Source organism: Camellia sinensis, chromosome 15 (assembly GCF_055761805.1).
Source record: "Camellia sinensis isolate YWXY chromosome 15, ASM5576180v1, whole genome shotgun sequence".
NCBI classification, from domain to species: Eukaryota; Viridiplantae; Streptophyta; class Magnoliopsida; order Ericales; family Theaceae; genus Camellia; species Camellia sinensis.
Genome location: NC_138975.1, coordinates 41592167 through 41613994, shown reverse-complemented (window position 1 = coordinate 41613994; position 21828 = coordinate 41592167). Strand labels below are relative to the sequence as shown.

The 21828-nt window shown below is 38.7% G+C and overlaps 1 protein-coding gene across 6 annotated transcripts in view; it reads left to right on the top strand.

The window, feature by feature from the left end:
* ABCC13 (multidrug resistance-associated protein 11) overlaps positions 1-21024 on the top strand; it is a 103162-nt gene extending 82138 nt beyond the window's left edge. For all 6 annotated transcript variants that reach the window (XM_082908750.1, XM_082908749.1, XM_082908748.1 and 3 more), the window contains 8 exons: positions 10421-10519; positions 11107-11199; positions 11307-11417; positions 11490-11651; positions 12090-12277; positions 12467-12656; positions 12727-12894; positions 20662-21024. In XM_082908750.1, the coding sequence (XP_082764876.1) occupies positions 10421-10519; positions 11107-11199; positions 11307-11417; positions 11490-11651; positions 12090-12277; positions 12467-12656; positions 12727-12894; positions 20662-20742 (1092 nt within the window). In that variant the 3' untranslated portion in view covers positions 20743-21024. The remainder of the gene's footprint in view (positions 1-10420; positions 10520-11106; positions 11200-11306; positions 11418-11489; positions 11652-12089; positions 12278-12466; positions 12657-12726; positions 12895-20661) is intronic.
* The last annotated feature ends 804 nt before the right edge of the window (positions 21025-21828 follow it).

The following is a 21828-nucleotide window of genomic DNA, read 5'->3' as shown; positions in this document are numbered from 1 at the left end:
TGAGGTAGGCAACAGTGAGAATTGCGTTGTTGGGTCGGTGGACCCTGATAATTACTTGCATACTTTCGTAATTCCCATGTGCTTACATGTAACCCCAATTATATACTTATAAATAGATGAGGGGGCACCTCTTTTAGGTTAAGAAAGAGTTGTATTTTTCTGATCATAGTGAAAAACCGCAGCAGCCATGGACGTAGCCCTATTCTGGGGTGAACCACGTAAATCCTTTGTGGTTTTGTGTGTGTGATTTGTTTGATTCGTTTTTCTTCTTTGTTTGTTATTTTGTGTCTCACCGATCATGGTTAGGAAGGGTCAAATTCCTAACAACGGGTATCAGAGCTTTGGTTCGAGTGGGAGTGATGGCTACAGACAAAAAGGTTAGCATTGATAAATTCAATGGCACAGATTTTGGATTTTGGATTTTGGATTTTGGAAGATGCAGATTGAAGACTATCTGTATCAGAAAAAACTGTATGAGCCCCTTTCAAGGACGAAACCAGAAAAGATGAAGGATGATAAGTGGACTCTTCTTAATTGCTAAACGGTAAGTGTTATTCGGCTAACGTTGTCTCGTAACGTTGCGTTTAACGTAGCGAAGGAGAAGACTACAACGGGTCTCATGGCGGCACTTTCAAACATGTATGAAAAACCCTCTGCCTCAAAGAAAGTTTATTTGATGTGTAGATTATTTAATCTGAGGATGACTGAAGGTGCTTCGGTGGCTGAGCATCTGAACGAATTCAATATTGTGGTAACACAATTGAGTTCTTTATCTATCGAATTTGATGATGAGGTTAGGGCTTTGATTCTTCTATCTAGTTTGCTAGAAAATTAGAATGGTACTGTAACGGCAGTGAGTAATTCTTCAGGAAAAGAAAAATTGAATTACAATGATATTCGAGATTTAATTCTGAGTAAAGAAATTCGTAGGAGGGAATTAGGGGAAACATCAGGTTTGCCCTGAATACAGAAGCTAGAAAAAGATCAGTAAGAAAAAATCCGAACCGCAACAGATCAAAATCCAAACACAGAAGCAAGTCAAGAACTAGAGAGGGATGGAGTTGCTGGAACTGTGGGAAGAAGGGACATATCTAAAGGGAGATTGCCCGACATTGAATAAGAAAAAATGTGATCAAAATCAAAAGTTTGCTAATGCTGTAACGGAGGAGATTTATGATGCTTTGATCTTGAGTATTGATAGCCTTCTTGAATCTTGGATTTTAGATTCTGGGGCATCATTCCATTCCACTTCACAGAGGAAAATCATGGACAATTACATTAGTGGTGATTTCGGGAAGGTTTATTTGGCTGATGATGAATCTTTGAAGATTGTGGGTAAAGGGGATGTAATAATCAAGTCACCAAACGGATCTGTTTGGAAGATACAAAATGTCAGACATGTGCCTGGTTTGAAAAGAAACTTGATTTCTGTTGGACAACTTGATGATGAAGGTCATGTTGTAACCTTTATGGGTGGTTTGTGGAAAATCACCAAAGGAGCCATGGTTGTTGCTCGTGGTAAAAAAAAAGGCACCCTTTACATGACTACAAACAATAGGGATGCAGTAGCAGTTGCTGGTGAGAAGGAAGACTCAAATCTGTGGCACCAAAGGCTTGGGCATATAAGTCAAAAAGGGATGAAGGTACTTGCATCTAAGGGGAAACTGTCAGATTTGAAATCGATAGACATTGACTTTTGTGAGGATTGCATCTTCGGCAAACAAAAGAGTTTTAGTTTTTCAAAGGATGGCAGGAAACCGAAGTCAGAAGTTGGAGTTGGTTCATACAGATGTGTGGGGACCTGCACCAGTTTCATCTCTTGGAGGATCATCATACTATGTTAACTTTATCGACGACTTAACGAGAAAGGTATGGATTTATTTTCTAAAACATAAATCTGAAGTTTATATTACTTTTAAGAAGTGGAAAGCCTTGGTGGAGACTGAAATAGGTCTGAAAATTAAGTGTTTCAGATCAAATAATAGAGGGGAATATGAGGACAATGAGTTTAAGAAATATTGTGCAAAAAGTGGAATTGGAATGGAGAAGATTGTTCAAAAGACACCTCAACAGAATGGCGTTGCAAAACGCATGAATAGAACTCTAAATGAACGTGCTAGAAGTATGAGGATACATGCCGGATTACCAAAGATGTTTTGGGCAGATGCAGTTAACACTGCATCATATCTGATTAACCGTGGTCCATCTGTTCCATTAGATGGAGAGCTACAGAAGAAGCTTGAAGTCGTAAAGAGGTAAATCTTTCTTTTTTGAAGGTATTTGGTTGTGTTTCATATGTGCATATAGATTCTGCTGATAGAAGTAAACTTGATCCGAAATCTGTTAAATGTACTTTTATTGGGTATGACATTGATCAAATTGGTTATCGGTTTTGGGATGATAAAAATAGAAAAATAATCAGAAGTAGAGATGTCATATTTAATGAGAAAGTAATGTATAAGGATAGGGATAAGTCTGCATCTAAATCTGAATCTGTTACTTGTCATGAGCATGTTGAGTTAGAGGAGATTAGTGAGAATGATTTGACTAGTAGGATTCAGAATAATCCTGAAAATCTTATTCCACAAACTGAGCCACATACTCCTACTCCTAAGTTGAGACGGTTAGAAGAGAGTCTAAACCTACACAGCGTTGGTCTCCATCTTTACATTATTTGTTGTTGTTTGATGAGGGTGAACCCAAAAGTTATAATGAGGCTTTGCAGGTTGATGATTCAATCAAGTGAGAGTTAGCTATGCAGGATGAAATGGATTCACTCATGGTAAACCAGACATGGGAGTTGACTGAATTATCCGTAGGTAAGAAACCTTTGCACAACAAGTGGGTTTACAGGGTCAAACAGGAACATGATGGGAGTAAACGCTACAAGGCCAGATTGATTGCAAAGGGATTTTAGCAAAAGGAAGGGGTTGGCTACACTAAAATTTTCTCTCCAATTGTGAAGTTGACCACTATCAGATTGGTGTTGGGAATTGTGGTTGCTGAAGATTTGTATCTTGAGCAGATGGATGTGAAGACGACTTTTCTCTATGGTGATTTGGAGGAGGAAATTTACATGAAGCAACCACAAGGTTTCTTGGCACGTGGCAAAGAGGAGTTTGTATGCAGACTTTGAAAAAGTTTGTATGGTTTGAAACAGGCCCCAAGGCAGTGGTACAAGAAGTTTGATGGGTTTATGTGTAGCAACGGTTTTACAAGATGTCAAGCAGATCATTGTTGTTATTTCAAGAGGTTTGACAAAAGTTATATTATTTTGCTCTTATATGTTGATGATATGTTTATCGCAGGATCTAGTATTGAAGAGATAAAAAGATTGAAGAAACTTTTGTCCAACCAATTTGAGATGAAGGATCTTGGAGTTGCAAATAAAATCCTTAGTATGAGGATTCACAGGGACGAGGCAAATGGTACTTTGAAATTGTCACAGGTTGAGTATGTCAAGAAAGTTCTCAAGAGGTTTAGCATGGATGGTGCAAAACCAGTGAGCACTCCATTGGCTAGCCACTTCAGACTTACCAAAGAGCAGTCTCCGAAGACCGAAGAAGAGAAAGCTTACATGGAACGTGTTTCATATGCTTTAGCTATTAGTAGCATAATGTATGCTATGGTTTGTACTAGACCAGACATTGCACATGCAGTGGGAGTGGTTAGTAGGTACATGAGTGATCCAGGCAAGCAGCATTGGGAGGCAGTGAAGTGGATCCTTAGATACTTGAGTGGTACTATAGACATGGCACTTTGTTTCAGACGAACCGGCATCGGGTTACATGGTTATGTTGATGCAGACTTGGCTGGTGATATAGATAACAGAAAGAGTACTACTGGTTATGTTTACACATTATGTGGTACAACAGTGAGTTGGATTTCACAGTTATAGAAGATTGTGGCCCTTTTTACAACAAAGGCTGAGTATGTTGCTATTACTGAAGCTAGGAAGGAGATAACTTGGTTACAGAATTTCCTAGCAGAGTTGGGTAAGACGCAAGAGATGAGTATTTTGCATAGTGACAGTCAAAGTGCTATTCGTCTTGCAAAGAATCTAGTTTTTCATTCTAGGACGAAACACATTCAGCTGCGATACCATTTCATTCGTTCACTTGTAGATGATGGAGTCTTGTCTCTTGAAAAGATCCAAGGCAGTAAGAATCCAGCAGACATGTTGACCAAGACAGTCACCATTGACAAACTGAAGTTGTGTGCAACTTCAGTTGGCCTTCAAGATTGATGAAGGAAGATCGAGTTGTTGTGGTGTTCCTTTATGTGCTGAAGATGATGGAGAGCTTGTGTTATCAGGTTCCAAGTGGGAGATTGTTGGGTCGGTGGACCCTGATAAGTAATTGGGTACTTTCGTAATTCCCATGTGCTTCCGTGTAATCCTGATTCTATACTTATGAATAGATGAGGGAGCGCCTTTTTTAGGTTAAGAGAGAGTTGTATTTTTCTGATCATAGTGAAAAACCGCAGCAGCAATGGACGTAGCCCTATTCTGGGGTGAACTATGTAAATCCTTGTGTTCTTGTGTGTAATTTGTTTGATTCGTTTTTCTTCTTTGTTTGTTATTTCGTGTTTCACCGATCTTGTTCAGGAAGGGTCAAATTCCTAACATGCGTCCCCCTAGTAAGACCTAGGCACATGCACAGAAAAAGACATGCAACGAGCTATATCAAGAAGATGACGATTTTTGCATTATGTAACCCTATTTTGTTGAGGAGTGTTGGTGAAAAAAGTCTGATGAATAATGCTATGGATGAAAAAATAGCTTGCTAGATCAGAATCAATATACTCACCCCCATTATCAGAACGCAATATTTTGACAATCGCCCCAAATTGAGTACATATCATTTTATGGAAATTATGAAATACAGAAAAGACCTAAATTTTGTCTTTCATAAGATACACCCAAGTACTAAGAAAAAAATCATCGATAAAAGTAACAAACTATCTATGACCTTTTAAAGACACATCACGAGATGGACTCCAAACATTAGAGTGAATCAAGGAAAAATGTACTAAACTTTTATTAAAGCTTGGAATAAAAAAAGCTCTGTGTTGTTTTTCAAGTTGACAAGACTCATAATGAAACTTAGAGACATTATTGTTTGTAAAAACAGAAGGAAATAAATGCTTAAGTAATAGAAATGATGGGTGCCCAAGACGCTGATGCCACAGCCACAGGTCTTCCTTGGTGGTTGGAAACTTGGTAGAATGAAGTGCTAGCTTGTCCGCCTGATCCAGGATATAGAGACCATGTTCTACTCTACCACTGCCAATCGTCTTCCTCGTGATAAGGTCTTGAAACAGACAATGATTAGGAAAGAAAGTCACATTACAATTCAGGTCATGAGTAAGATGACTCAATGATAAAAGATTAACAGAGAAATTGGGAACATGCAAAACAGAAGAAAATGGTAGAGAAGGAGTGACATGGATTAAACCTTTTCCAAAAACAAAAGAAACTTTACCATCAACGACCCTAACTTTGTCATGACTTGAAGAAGGCTTATAATTCAAGAACAGATTAGAAGATCCAAACATATGATTCGAGGCATCAGAATCAATAATCCAAGGTAAAGACTTATGAGATAGAAAAGCACTTGGAGAAGCGGCGAAGTTACTTGAGTGGGCAAAAGATGAGGAGGATGTACCGAATGGAATAGTAGAAGAACAACGATCTAATAGGTGGTGCAAAGCATCCTCTAACTCAGAAGAAGACAATCTAGATATATCACCACTAGGAGGAGCAACTGAAGAGGCGTCGAGAGTATCCATTGCACTAGTATGATGTGCACGTGGATTAAACCCGCGTCCTTGAGACCGTCCAGAGCGACCTCCACGACTACCAAAATGGTCACCACGACCACCAGATGGAATCCCATGAAGCTTCTAACAAGTCTCACTGGTATGTCTCGGCCAATGACAATAATCAAATAGTAGTGTATCCTTCTCTGAAGGACTAGGGGAAGTGCGAGGAAGACCAGTACCATCCTTAGGAGGAGCAGAAAGTAAGGTTGAGCGCTCTATAGAGGTAGGTGGCAGCATAGCAGAATGACGGCTCTCCTTGTTCTGTACATAAGCAAAGGCCTCCTGAAGGGAGAAAAGAACATCCTTATCAAGGACACGACTCCGAATAGGATCTAACTCTAAGTTGAGACCTTCCAAATTTGAAGACCCTTTCTTGTTCAATAAACTTCTGGTAACCCACTAAATCAGTTGTGCAAAGAGGCTTATAATCCTGTAGATGATCAAGACGTTTCCAACCATTGGTAAGAAAAGTGAAGTATTGAAGGACAACCATCTCCCCTTGTACTGAGCACTCAATAGAACAATACAACTCAAAAGTCTATGAGAAATTTCCCTTCCAGGAATAGGTAGTGGCCACAGCGTCCTAAATATCCTGGGCGGTATCCATAGATAAGTAGCCTTCCCCTATATCAGGTACCATGGAATGAATGAGCCATGCCATAATTAAAAAATTGGTAATCTCCCATTGGTTATTACCAGGATCAGTGATTCCTAATGCCTTGATCCTCCTATCAACATAACCAATCTCCTCTGTACTTTTCAAGAAAAGTGTCAGACACTGACGAAGCAAGATAGTTCTGACCATTAAACAAAATGGTGGTGATTTTTAGGCTGGGGTTTAGGTTTTCGGATGTAGTAGTCATAATGGGACTCTCCCCTCTAGGTGGCTGAGAAGTAGTGGTGGATTCACTAGTAAGGTCAGCCATTTATACTCTACAAACCGAATAACAACTTGCACTAATCATGAATACTGGAAGAGGGAATAAAATCAATTGGACCAAGCAATATCAATTACAGACCATGATAGGAGCATACCAATCAGTCAAAGCTGGGTAATGGGGCCATATAATGACCCAAAAAATAAATAAACTAAATGGAAAAGAAACCTCCAATCAAAACAAGAGCTAAGCTATTCTCAAATAAGGAAAAACCTTGCTAGGCTTGAGGAACATTGGTGAGATGAACCAATCAAAACATGAAGTGGGTCAAAGAAGCCTTAGAGTGGCTGTCGGCTGAAGCCGAAATAGGTTGGGAGCTTTCGGCTTGGGCTGAAACAGGCCAAGGAGCTTTCGGCTTGAGCCGAACAAGAAACAGGGACTGTCGGTTGGTCCTGGGTGCTCACTAGTGACTATCACAGGCCCTGGACACAGCAGAGAGGGTCAAAACACAGCGGGCAACAGTTAGGTGGTGATGGGTGAAGGTGGAGAATGAGATGGTAACCCTAAAGCTTTGTTACCATGTTTGTTTGAGAGAGAAAAATTGAGGGAATAATTAGACAATCATCTGCTTTTATATTGATAATAGGTGATTTACAATGGAAGCCTTGGGGCACAAATAAGGAAATAACAGAATAAAGAAATAACAGTTAATAGAATAATCAATACACAATAACCAAAGATATTATTCTAACAAATGATTTAGTGTATCCCAAATTCCATGGAAGCTACAATGTAGATGTGTTTGAAGAATGGTTGAATAAAATTGAGGGTTGTTAGAATTTACCACTCACCTACTACCTCCACTATCTTTCTCCACACCTACCACCTCCACTATACCACTCACCTACTACCTCCACTATTTTTCTCCACACCTACCACCTCCACTATCACACACTCCACTACCATCTTCTCCTCTATATATAGGAATTGTAATATACAGAATTTAACAATCTTGTAATCATCAATTAATCAATCAATAATACATAAATTCTTACATGGTATCAGAGCAAGGTTAAAGATCTTGGTGTTCTTCGCCTTCCGGCGGGCGGCAACCTTGCCTTGACCGCCCGCCGGATCTCACCCAATTCTATCAGTAATCCTCTTGTGTGTTCCAGATGCCTTTGGCCATTTGGAAATTTTCCAAGCTATCTCCTCGACATTCTCTGTCTCCCAGCCATGAACTTTTGAAAAGCTCCCCTCCACGTGGCGTCATCCTGATGGTTCACGGCTCCAGCAACGACATCAGCTGGACATTCCAGTCCACCCCCATCTTCCTCCCCGATGTCGATCTCGCCTGCTTCGCCCTAGATCTCGAAGGTCATGGCCAGTCCAACGGCCTCACAGCCTTCCTCCCCGATGTCGATCTCGTCGTCGATGACTGTCTCAATTTCTTCACATTCATCACTGCCAACACACAAGCTTCATGTGCTACAGGCTCTGCTTCCGATTAGCATCCCGTTCTCTCTCTCTCTCTACTCAAGGGTGACCACTTTCCAACCCCTTATCTCCAGCAGATTCCTACACACACACCCATTGGCGGAGGGGGGAGACGGTTTCTCTCTCTAAAAGACCCACCCACTCACCTTTTTTGTGGCAGCTTCATTCACTTCTAAGCTGGTCTGGACGAAGAATCGCATCCACCAACATTTAGAGTGTTATGATGTGCCGGAAGCAAGAAAGGTGAAATTGGTCTCTCAAAGTCTCAAAAGGTCGTGCCTCCGATTGGTGGAAACAATTACAAATTGGTAGGCAAAGAAAAGGTCAAGAAAAGGTTAGAGGCTGGAGGAAGAAGCTCAAGGAGCACTTCTTGCCTTCTAATCATGTGTCACCTTTGTTGGTTGAGAAGCAACAAAAGAAAGGCATCTTAAGTTCTGGACATCAATACCAAATCAGCTTTGCACTTGGACAACCATCCTATGACTATGTCCAAGTCGGTTCTTCAACTAGTGTTGGAGCGCAAGAGACTTTTGATGAGGGATATCATCATTAGATGCTCTTTAGTGATGGGGTAGTTGAACTGAGATATGATGAAAAAGAAGCTTCTAACTTCGGTGAAGAAGACATGGAGGGAAATTGGGGCTAAGAACAAGATTGTGGTCAAGCTCTTTTCATTTGTGACGAAGATTTTCCCATCTTTGATCAAGATGAGGAGCAAGACTACGATCATGATGTTGCCATCTTTGACGACAGTAGTGATGCGTTGGCTTATGAGGAAGTGGATGCTTGTGAATATGAAGAAGAAGTTGATGTTTGTGAGTACGAATTATGATGATGAAGACGACCTTCTTGTAGAGAGTGAAGGTGTACACAAGGATGAAGAAATATTGCTTCCCGTGAAGGAAGTGGTTTCAATCCCACCTTCTATCCCCTCTCTGTATTCTATGAAAATTATGATGGAAAGTTATGACATTGAAGTTACATGGTTGTTGAATGAACTTTGCTTCCACGAAATGCCTCTTATGCTATCTCCAAAGCCATTTGTTCCACTTTGTGTTAGTGTATATGAGTTTATTCTTGGCCCATGCAAGTAGTGTTATTTTGATGACATCTTGCTTCCAAAACGGCATGCTACATGGGTGGCCTATTCACACCTCAACATGGCTTCGGTTGATGTCCGTAAACAAGAACTCGTTTTGATGGAAGGATATTTGCTAGGATGATCTTGAATAAGGACTTGCAACTACTTAGTCTTGTTTGCCGTTGCATGTCCATCATGCTTCCATAAGTCATTGTTTTGAGTCATTTTGTTGATTTTGTTGTCTGAAGTCATTTTGTTGATTTTATTGTCTTGAGTCATTTTGTTGTAGGCCTAACTTGAGAACAAGTTGTTTCCTTTAGAGGGGAAGTTTGATGTAGTTAGAACTAGTATGGTTGTTAAGTTTAGCACCATAAGAGTTAGTTAGAGTTAGTTGGGTCTTTTATCCTATAAATAGGTGGTTAAGCCTCTCTGGTAGGCAGTTGATGATATTTTGATATTGAATATAGCTCTTGAACCCATTTTGGGATTTTCTCTCTCCAATGAAATCTCTTTCTTGATTGGCTCCGTCAGTTGGAATGCAATGCAAGAGTTTTTAAGGACACTAATATTGTATGGGATAGAATGTGTTATTTATCATCTCAAAATATATTTCAGTTTTGTTTTGAATTTGAGTTTAGTTCAAGTAATTATAGACCTTGGTTTCCAAGGGGAGGTTTGGGGTTCGCGATAAATTTAGCTTACTTGAAAGTTGATACTAACTTGATAACTATTTATTGTTCACAAAATTCTAACAATTTTCTTCCTGTACAAAATTCAGATTCACGAACAGTTTTTTGCGTTGGAAACTAGACTCACAGAGCTTTCAGAAGCCAAAACTTCCCTCTGATTTTATTTTCATGCATATTTATAGAAATTACAACGATACTAGTCAAAAGACTCAAAATAAATGCTAAACATATTTCTAAGCAGCACACAGCTTACTAGAGCATAACACAAGTTACAGGAGAGTCAAAATAGTTGGCAAAGAACACAACCCACTAGACTAGATACACCATACCTCCAACAAGAAGAATATAAATTTCTTGACACAAAAATAATTAGAATAAGAAATATGAAACTGTGCTTCTACATCTGTATTTGACAATTTGTTGCTTTTCAACTAACATTATTTTTTGTACAGGACTTTTTTATGGCCAGGTTTACTGGGAACGTGACATTGTATCAGCGAACTTCTTACTCAGAGATAATAGCAAGTTTGTGGCTCTCCCTGCGCCTTCAGGTATGTGTCAGACTCGGAATAACTACATCACAAAATAAAGTCGATATTATTTCTTGGACGTATATGTCAGATAGTTTTTGGTGTGAGCTCTAATGTTGAGACACACCACATATGTTATTTGGACTCTTCTATTTGCCCCAAAGTACCTGTATACACCAGTTATGACAAAGGTAAGGGTGTGAGATATGTGTCCGACACTAATTTAAACACTTGGGTTCTCCAATTTTTTACAATGTTTGAAGAAGATGAAACTAATATTTGTTAGTAAAGAAACATTTCTAGACTCTTACATGGACGAGAGATAAAAATTTCATATTTTCTTTAAATTATATTTAATTTGAAGTACATTTCTATATATGCATCTTATCTGATGTATATGTAATATATATGTATATATGTGTGTGTGTGTGTGTGTCCATGATGCATCCCTGTACCATATCTAACTTTTGGATACGTATTCCAGTATCTAAAATCTAGGTTTATGAAACCCAAGTCCACGTAACATAGCACACCACCACTTTTTCTTTGTGGTGTCATACAATTTTTTCAACTTTCTGTAATTCTTAGTAACCAGTGAATAATTGTAGTTGTTAGCAGCATTTGTTATCTCATTTGTTGCTGTGATGGCTGTTGTTGGATCTCAAGATAAATTTCCTATTAGTATGGGTAGCCCTGGGCTGGTAAGTTTTCTCAAGCCCTATATTATTCTAGCATTTGTGACATGAACAAACTTATTTATTATTCCATCATCTACCCGAAAATTATGTGATGGCTTGTTTGTCAACAGGTAGGCTTGGCTCTTTCTTATGCAGCCCCAGTTGTGGCTTTGTTAGGAAGTTTTTTAACAAGTTTCACTGAAACAGAGAAGGAAATGGTATCTGTTGAGAGAGTTCTTCAGGTATGAAGATTGAAAGTAACTCTAAAAATATATTTTCCACAGATAATTAACATTTTGATTTTCTCATTCTAGTATATGGACATCCCTCGAGAAGAACTAGATGGATGCCAACAATTAGAACCAGATTGGCCACTTCAAGGACAGATTGAGTTTCAAAATGTAACTCTGACATATATGCCATCTTTGCCCGCTGCATTGAAAGATGTCAGTTTTGTCATTGCTGGGGGCATGCAGGTCAGTGCGTCTGTTGCCTACATGTTCTTTGGGTAATTTTATTTGCACACCACCTATATTCTCAATTCACACCATTTTTCTGTTAGGATATTAACTTCCGAACAAAATCAATTGTTCAGGTATTAACTTTGGAACAAAAACTAATTGTTCGAACAAAAACCCTGTTCAATATTTGATATCTGAATAATTGGTTTTTGTTCAGAAGTTGATATTTGAACAATTGATTTTTGTTCCAAACGACACAAAATGGAGTGAATTGAGACAAAGTGTGGTGTGCAAATAGAAGCTCCCATGTTATTTTTATAAAAAAAAAATTCCCCTCTTTTTTCCTGAAAAATTTTGTACATTGACAATGGATCTCTTGAACTATAAATCCTTTACAATTGTTGAAACTCTTAAAGCTTTAGGGTTAATTCATCTACAATTGTATTCAATCAGGTTGGAATTGTTGGAAGAACTGGGGCAGGAAAATCTAGTATCTTGAATGCCATTTTCCGCCTGAACCCGATATGTCAAGGATGTATTTTGGTGGATAGCATAAACATAGCTGATGTTCCTGTAAGATATCTTCGCTCCCATTTTGCTGTTGTTCCACAGAGTCCGTTCTTGTTTGAGGGATCCCTAAGGTATAGTCGATTGTCTATATAACTGCAATGTAAGCTTGATTATTACTTGTTCATTCAGCATAGAGTTGGGTGCAGTGCTTTTCCCCTGAAATAATACGACATTAACATCAGAAAGTACTATTAGTAATATTAACTACTACCTATCATAACAGAGCAATGCATGTATTTACGTATTGTGCTACTTTCCAGGACTAATCTAGATCCATTTCGGGCAAATGATGACTTCAAAATTTGGAAGGTTCTAGAAAAATGTCATGTCAAGGAAGAAGTTGAAGCATCCGGGGGACTAGACATTCGCGTAAAAGAATCTGGAACATCATTTTCTGTTGGTCAACGACAGCTTCTTTGCCTTGCACGTGCACTTCTCAAGTCTTCTAAGGTGAGAGTTTAAAAAAACCACAAAAACCACACTCCATCACGTAGTACTGACAGTACTAAAACATTTTCAGGTACTTTGTCTGGATGAATGCACAGCCAATGTAGACACTCAAACAGCTTCAAAACTACAGAACGCCATAGCCAGTGAATGCAGGGGCATGACAGTGATCACAATTGCTCACCGCATTTCCACAGTTTTGAACATGGACAATATCCTGATTCTTGATCAAGGGATCCTGGTATGTTTATCATTTCTACAACTTTACCTCTGGGCCGTTGATGTTTAAAAAAAATAAAAACATAAACTAAAGCCTGTGTTACATGGACTCGCCACTTTGGGGCGAAGTACCCGTGTCGACATGACACGACACGACACAGGTGCGGGTGTGGGATCTGTGTCGGATTCGCCTATTCTCTCTCGGACACGGCTCTTTACAGTGCAAAAGAAATGAAAGAGGTGAGAGCAAGAGAGAACCTGGTCGAACCAGTCGATCCAGTCGAAGATCGAAGACCTCGATTGAGCTCCATCCTTTCGATCCAGTCGAAGATCGCGGCTCCATCAGTCGATCGAACAGCCGAACACCCAGACGACTTCAAAAAGCCTCTCTCTCTCTCTCTCTCTCTCTCTCTCTCCCTCTCCCTCGCGCTCGCGATCGCGATGGATGGCTTCATTTTTCCCTCCCTCTGTCTCTGTCGTTTGTCTCTGTTGATTCTCTATTCGTATCTATCTATATATAATAATAATAATAATAATAATAGTTTATATATAATAATAATAATAGTTAAGGAACTGAATAATAAATAATAATGACTATTATTATGATAACTATAATAATAACTATTATTATTATATATTACATAATAATTATTATATAACATATAATATATTTATAAGATAATATATACTTATATACATTAATAAAAAAAATAAAAAAAAAATTAATTGAAACACATTATTTAAAAAATAGAATAAATAAATAAAATAATTAATGTATATTAAAATAAAAATATTTATAAAAAAATTAAAAAATTTCCCGTGCCTCCTGTCGTGTCCGTATCCCCATTTTTCAAAAATTGTCGTGTCCTGTGTCCGCGTTATAATAAATATATTTTTTTAAAAAAAACTATTTAACGTATCCCCGTACCCATATCCAAATTTGGATACATATCTACGTATCCTTAATTTTTAATTTTGAAGTGTCTGACCCCTAGATACGCACCCGCACCTGATACCCGTACCCGAGTCCGTGTAACTTAGACTAAAGCTTTGAGGAATTGTTGGTATTCTGGTAGATCTCTGATTGTACCATGCTCTAGTAATGTAGAAAACATAGCTGCAAATATAAATGGAGTTTCATAGTTGAAATTTCATGTCTCCTTGAACTAATTCCTTTCTAAAAATTAAGTAGCATTCAACTATAGTTCCAGAACTAGACTTTGAATTGTGAACACCATCATCAAACCCTAGTTTGTAACACCATTTAGACAATTGGCATTCGTATGTCGCTGTACTCAGCTCTAAAGTAGATCTCTTCGGAGACAGTAGCTCTATTTTGGAGATACGCAAGGTGGTGGTTTGTACCAAAACTGATTTCTTCGATGAGTGGGCACAGATTGAGGAGCTATGTCGGTCTTTTAAAACTAATATTTCTTTGAGGCCTTTTCACTTAAACAAAGCTCTATTTGTTGCAAAAAGCATTGACGAGGCAGATTATTATGATAGTCAGGGACTGTGCTTCTTTGGTAAGAGCATTGCGGTAAGTTTGGAAAGATGGTTGGCTGAAAAACATAGTAGGGCTAATGTCATTGCTTCAAATGGAGGATGGGTCTCAGTCTGTGATCTGCCTTTTAGTCTCTGGAATAACAAGGTTTTTGAATGGATTGGGATGAAGTGTGGAGGTGGATAATAGAACCAGGATTTTCGGAAATCTTTTTGAGGCAAGATTGGAAGTCAAAGGTCTTCGTAATGGGTTCTTACTTGCGACTATTGATGTTCAAATGGACGGAAGTTCTGCTGTTGTTCGATTAAAGGCGTTAACAAAGTTTTTTGGTAGACGGGAGGTTCAACGGCAGTGGTGGTGCCGACTAGATTCAGGCGATTCCAGTATCGGCGAGAAGGGAGGCGAGGGGTCTCAAGGGATAGCAAAGACACGTGGCCGAATGGAGGTGAGAAGTCAGGTTGGTGGCTTGAACGAGGCGGAAGACGGCAATGGCGGAAGAGGAAGAGACGAAAGGGACAGGTCGTTACATTGTTTGATTAAAGTTGGCCTGGCCACATTGTGGGCTCAGCCCATGTTTTGGTTAATACAAATAATCAGATTAATATTGGGGTACAGGATCAGTTTGGGCTAAATGATTTTCACAGCTTTAAGGACCGCGGCCTAGATCTTCATGAGGGCCCAAATGCGTTTTGTTTCTTTAAGGACAATGGCCCAAGTGTTATGGAAGGTTTAAGGGCCTGTGCTTCCAACCCGATGGGGGTTTCGGGGTTGGGTTTGGGTGGGTAGGACAACTCGATTCATTTGGTCTCGCGGGTTAAAGATACTGAGTCTATCGGTGTCGAAAAGCCTAGATGATTTTCAGAGATTGGGGGAAAGAGTAGATCTCTCTCTTTCGACGCATCAGATCTAGTCGAGTGCACTCATCCTAGGCAGTCCATCATTCGTGATGACCTTAGCACAGAAGAGGCACATTTAGGGCTGTCCAATATTGTGGATAGATCCTGTAAGGATTTTGTGAGATAAATGTGATGGATGAGGACTTGGTGGAGATTAATTTGGCTTCGGAAAAATTGGTTCAAGACTTGGAAGAGAGTCGATTCAAACCGCATGAGGTATTGCAAGCTTTGGATGAATATGGATCATCTGAGAGCTCTGATTCACATTTTGAAGAGGAAAGTATAGCGGATGAGCCTGAGGATCAGGATTAGGATCTCAATAACCTTTTTCAATGCTGATGGTACTACTGATGGTGAGGATTTCAAAAGGGTTTCTGAATCTCTGAATCAAGTCAGTCCTTTATTTAACCAAGTTTTATCATTTTCATCTGCACTGAAAAGGGTACAAGCCATTCTAGTTTTTTCTAATTCTGGGAAAGGGGCTAAGGATGGGGATTCATTGTTTCATTCGTCTAGGCCAATTTGTCATATTCTTCAGATCTCCTCAGGTGATGTTTAGGCAAGGGGTTACCTCTGATATTTCAACGGCCATTGTGAATGGGTCTATTGTTGTGTCTGAGTCCTTACAAGCTAATGGTATTCAAGATCATGTGAATGACAATCAGGGAGGGATCTCAGATAATCATGTTGACAAGGGGGTTAGGTTTTTAGTAATAGGGATGAAGAAACGGAGAGTTGGTTGAAGGAATAAAGTATGAGACTTGTCCAACTGGGGACGAGGAGGTGCCTGAGGAGGTGCCTCATTTTATGCAATTACTTCAAGTTATGGGCTTGTCATTAGTTAAAATAGAGGGGACTTCAGGATCTTTTAGTAAAGATATTAGGTTCATAAGGGAAAAAGATGGTAGAAAGGTAGGTGAAAGTAGCAAAAAAGAGGCAAGGGAACTTAGGAATTTAGCAAGTTCGGTTAATTATGAGAGGCGTTAGGAAGTATTTAGGGTGAACATGTCTCCCAATGAAGATCATTAGTTGGAATGTGGGGGGGTTGGGCACTCGGAGAAAGAGGGGTGTTATTAAGGATTTTCTCAGGCGTCATCAACCGGACATAGTTGTTTTTCAGGAATCTAAAGTAGAAGTGTGTGATAAGAGGTTCATGAAGAGTCTTTGGGAAGTTAGACATAGGAGTTGGGTTTGTTTGTCTTCAATTGGTAGAGTGGGGGGCATTTTGGTGATAAAGGATAAAAGAGTTGTTTCTCATTGTGAAACTTTAGTGGGGGAGTTCTCACTATCAGTCAGGTTTAGAAATCTTGACAATACAGAGTGGTGGTTAACAAGGGTTTATGGTCCTAACAGACCGTCTAGGAGAAAGGATTTGTGGGAGGAGTTATATGGGTTATCTGGGTTGTGTTCCCCTAATTAGTGTTTAGGGGGAGATTTTAATGTGGTTAGGAAGAGCTGAGAAAAACTCAATGGGATCAGAACCACTAGGGGCATGAAGGACTTTGATTTGTTTATCACAGATTGTAAGTTGGTGGATCCTCCTTTGTGCAACACTAGATTTACTTGGTCTAATTTACAAGAAAATTTGGTGTGCTGTAGACTGGATAGATTTTTGTTTTCCTTGGGATGGGAAGGTTTTTTCCCCAATTTAAGACAGGAATCACTACCGAGATTAACTTCAGATCGTTGTCCTATTATGATAGAAAGTTGCCCTTTAAAGTGGGACCCGATGCCTTTTAGATTCGAAAATATGTGGTTGGAACATCCATCTTTTCACAGAAAGTTTGAGGAATGGTGGACCAATGCTAATTGTTATGGATGAGAGGGTTTTAAGTTTATGAAAAAGTTGAAAATGGTCAAGGAGAATGTGAAGTGTTGGAATAAGGAGGTTTTTGGGAATTTAGAGCTTTCAAAGAAAAAGGTGATGAGCAGAATCGAAGAGTTAGATGTATTAGAGATGCAGGGGGTTTTGCTGAATCCTTTAGAAGGGACCAATCTCTGTTGAGATTGAAATTGGAAGAGTTGGTTTTTAGGAAGCAAATCTCTTGGTCTCAAAAAGGGAAGGTTAAATGGTTGAAGGAAGGTGATATGAACTCAAGATTTTTTCACATGGTAGCAGGTGGGAAAAGAAAGAAGTTCATTAAGAGATTAGAAGTAAGCCCAGGGGTAGTAGTGGAACAGGTGAATCAGATTGTCAATGGAATTTATGGTTTTTATTCTACGCTTTATTCGAAGGAGGAGATGAATAGACCAGAGATTGAAGGACTTGAATGGGGACCTATTGATCAAGCAGTTGCAACCTGGCTTGAAAGGCCATTTGATGAGACGGAAATTCGGGAGGCAGTTTTCGAGTGTGAGAGAGACAAAGCTCCAGGTCCAGACAGTTTTTCCATGGCTGTCTTTCAGGACTGTTGGGAGGTGGTGAAAAAGGATTTGTTGGGAGTTTTTTTAGAATTTCATAAGTCGGGCGTTGTTAATTTGAGCTCAAATGCCACATTCATTTGTTTGATTCCTAAGAAAGTGAATGCGGTAAGAATTGGAGATTTTAGACCCATCAATTTGGTCACATCACTTTATAAGATTTTGGGAAAGGTTTTATCAAAGAGACTCAGAATCTCCTTGGGAAGACTGTGTCGATGGCGCAGGGGGCTTTTGTGAAATGTAGACAAATCCTACGTGTAGCCTTAGTGGCAAATGAAGTCGTGGAGGAATATAGAAGTTTAGGGAAGGAGGGAATTATCTTTAAGGTGGATTTCAAGAAGGCATATGATCACGTGGATTGGCAATTTTTGGATTTTGTATTGGACAAGAAGGGTTATGGTGGGTGGTGGAGATCTTGGAATAGGGGATGTTTGTTGACTTGTAATATGTCTGTTTTAGTTAATGGTAAACCAGGGGAGTGTTTCAAGGCTTTGCGAGGATTACGACAAGGGGACCCACTATCTCCTTTTCTTGGTGGCAGATGTATTGGGCAGGATGGTTGATAGAGCTAGAGAAGTAAGTCTTTTTGTGGGATTGGAGGTGGGGGGGATAGAGTTTGTGTCACACATTTACAGTATGCAGATGACACAATTTTTTTCTCAACAAGAGATGAAAGTCAGATAGTTAATCTTTATTCGATTTTGAGATTGTTTGGGGTCATCTCTGGCTTTAAGGTTAATTTGGAGAAAAGTAGTGTGGCGGGCATTAATATGCAACAAGACCTGCTTCGGAATAGGGCGTCTCTTTTAGGATGTGGTATAGAGGCACTTTCGTTTAAGTATTTAGGTCTCCCATTAAGAGGTAATCCTAGAAGTGAAGCTTTTTGGAATCCAGTGGTGGAGAAGATTGGTAGGTTGGAAGGATGGAGTAAGGCTTTATTGTCACGGGGGGATAGATACACTTTGGTTAAGTCGGTTTTGAGTGGTATTCCTATTTATTTCTCATCTTTGTTCAAGATACCGGTTAAGGTGGCAGAGGCATTAGAAAAGTTGATGAGGGATTTTCTTTGTGAGGGCAAGGATGAGGGGAAGAAGGATCACCTGGTGAGTTGGGATTTAGTTTTGTTGCCTAAGGAAAATGGGGGTTTGGCTATTGGTAACATTTTGGCTAGGAACATGGCCCCTCTTGGCAAATGGTTATGGAGGTTTCCACTTGAGAGTAATTCACTATGGCATTTGGTTATTTGAAGCAAGTATGAGACTCAAGACAATGGTAGGGATTCTCAGGTGGTCCTAAGGGGTACTTGTCGTGTTCCTTGGAAATCAATTTCACATATATACACGTGTTGGTCTTGTCATCTTTCTATAAGGGTGGGCAATGAGGAACTTGTTCGTTTTTTGAAGGATGTGTGGATGGGCCAATCTTCTTTTGCTTCTGATTTCCCACATCTCTATAGAGTGGCTCGATCTCATAACTCTTCTATTGCTTCTATGGCTTGTTCACTTTTGGCTCCAATTTCCCGGAACTTTGATTTTTCTAGAAATCTTAATGATAGGGAGGCTTCACAGTTGGCGTCCTTGTTGTCCAGAATTGAGAATTCTTCTTTGGCTCCTCTTCTGGAGGACAAGAGGGTTTGGGCTCTCCATTCATCTGAGATATTTTCGTGCAAGTCTTTTTTTGATAAACTCATTGATTCTCCTCATGTTTCTCAATTTCCATTTTCCAAGAGAATTTGGAAGGCTTGTGCTCCTCTTAAGGTGAAGGTGTTTATGTGGGCCTTGGTTCATAGAGGTTTTTTGACAAATGATACATTGCAGAAACGGAGACCTAATCGCTCTCTAAATCTTCAGTGGTGCATTATGTGTCATAAGAATGAGGAATCCGTGGACCATTTATTTTTGCATTACCCAATAGCTTTGTTTCTATGGCACAAGTTATTTTTGTTGGGGAATGTTATGTGGGTAGCTCCGCAAAGGAATGCGCATAAGCTCGAAGTTGACTTTCGTGTTCTTGGAGGATCAAAGAGAGCCAAATTGCTTTGGTCTTGTGCAGTCTTTGCAACCTTTTGGGTTCTATGATTGGAAAGAAACGTGAGGGTGTTTGAAGATAAATCTCGAGAGAGTGATTGTTTATGGGATTGTGTTTGCCATTTAACTTTTTTTTAGGTTTCGGGAAATTCTCTTTTTAAGGGGGTCCCACTTTTTTTGTTAGCTAGAGATTGGTTGCCAATGTGTGATCTGTAGCCTTTTGCTTTTGTGTTTTCTTCTTTAGGCTTTTGTTTTATGTTTTTCCTTTTCTTTAAAAGACGATGTCTCATCCTCGTTTATTTTCCTTTTTGATTTATCAATAAAGTTCTTTGTTGTTGAGCAAAAAAAAAATCATACAAGATATGATTGCGTCAGAATGATGTTTGCTATGTGGCGATCCCTCTATAGAAGGGAATGATAACAATTTTTCTACTCAATTTCTACTTTGGTTTAAGAGAATTCTGACGAAGAGCTATAATATATATATATATATATATCACTGAGCTAAACTAGATACGTCAATGACTGCAGATTACTTTTGGAAAAGAAAATGTTGATGTGCAAATTTAAAATAGAGAAAAAGTTTGGTAGGACATCATATGCCAAGAAATATAGAGGTCATACAAGAATTGAGAAACTTACCATGATTTAGACTGGACTTAACGAAAGACTATATGTCTTCATCACAACTTGCAAAAATAAAAAATAAAAATGGTCAAAAATAGAAAAAAGCTAAATTCTGTGAATTTACTAAGGTCATGTGCAGAAATGAGTGATTGTCGGTATTAAGCATGCCCTTGAAAGTCTAGTATTGTCTGTATGTGGCTATGAGCTATATGACCCTTTTAAAAATTTGTAGTCAATAATGTGATATTGTTTAGTGCCACTATTTTAGGATCTATAAAATTGTAAACCTTTTCTTTTTCTCTTCGCTTGTGTAGATCGAACAAGGAAACCCTCAGATTCTTCTACAAGATGAACAATCCAGATTTTCAAGTTTTGCGAAAGCCTCCACAATGTGAAAAATGCCGGGATCGTGAGGTCTATCACAAGTTGTGTTCTATAGAAGACGTGTCTGTTGTATCATTCAGAATTGCTGAGAGTCTCGGTTTCTAACTCGACTGCTCACCAACATATTGTAACTGAGATACAGTGGCTGTAGTATTTGGATTTTTAGGGGCCGGAATTTTGAGCTGTTCTGATTCTGGCTGTGGACTTATTGTACTGATATCAGGATTTGTTGTTTGATCATTGGTAATTGTATTTTGCTCTAAATGACATCTTTTATCTGTAGATTTTTGCCATGATTCTGTCTTTGGCATCTGGGGAAATTACGAGGTGGTTCTCAATTAACTGTGCTCAAGAATGTCTCTAAAAAAATAAAAAAATAAAATAAAATAAAAGGAAAAAAGAAAATAAAATGTATGTCTAGACCTAAAAATGTTCTCTGCCGAAACAAATAATTTTTGAATAACAATAATGAAGACCCTTTAAATTTTTAATGTAATAAACTTAGGGATGCAAACAAATCGAGTTGTTCATGAATAATTCGAGCTTGGCTCATTTAAAGATCGTCTAAGCTCAGTTTGTTTTTTAAATGAATGAGTTTGAGCTCGATTTTCAAGTTCATTTATTAATCGAGCCGAGCTTGAGTGGCCTTAAGTTCCGCTCAATAAGGCTTATGAAGTAAATTAATTAATATTTATTAGTAATAATTTATTAAATAATTTTTTATTAATTAATTTAATTTTTCTATTTGTGTTTGGTGTTTGTATAAATTTATATATTTAATTGATGAAATTTATTATTAATATAAGCATTCTTGCATATTTTTCTCCTAATTTTTAAATTTTTTTTTTTATCTTAATAAGTAAATTAATTTAAGTTTAATTTTTTATTTTCAAGTTCAAATTTAGCTTATGTAATTGAGCTGGCACAAGCCGAGCTTGAGTTTCTCAAAATTTGACGAGCCAAGGTCGAACTTGATTATTTAAACTCGACTTAAATTCAACTAATTCTTAGTAAACAAGATTAAACGCTTTAAAATCTCGTTTGATTTGGCTTGTTTGCAACTCTAAATAAGTTAACAAAAAATTAACAAAGTGTAC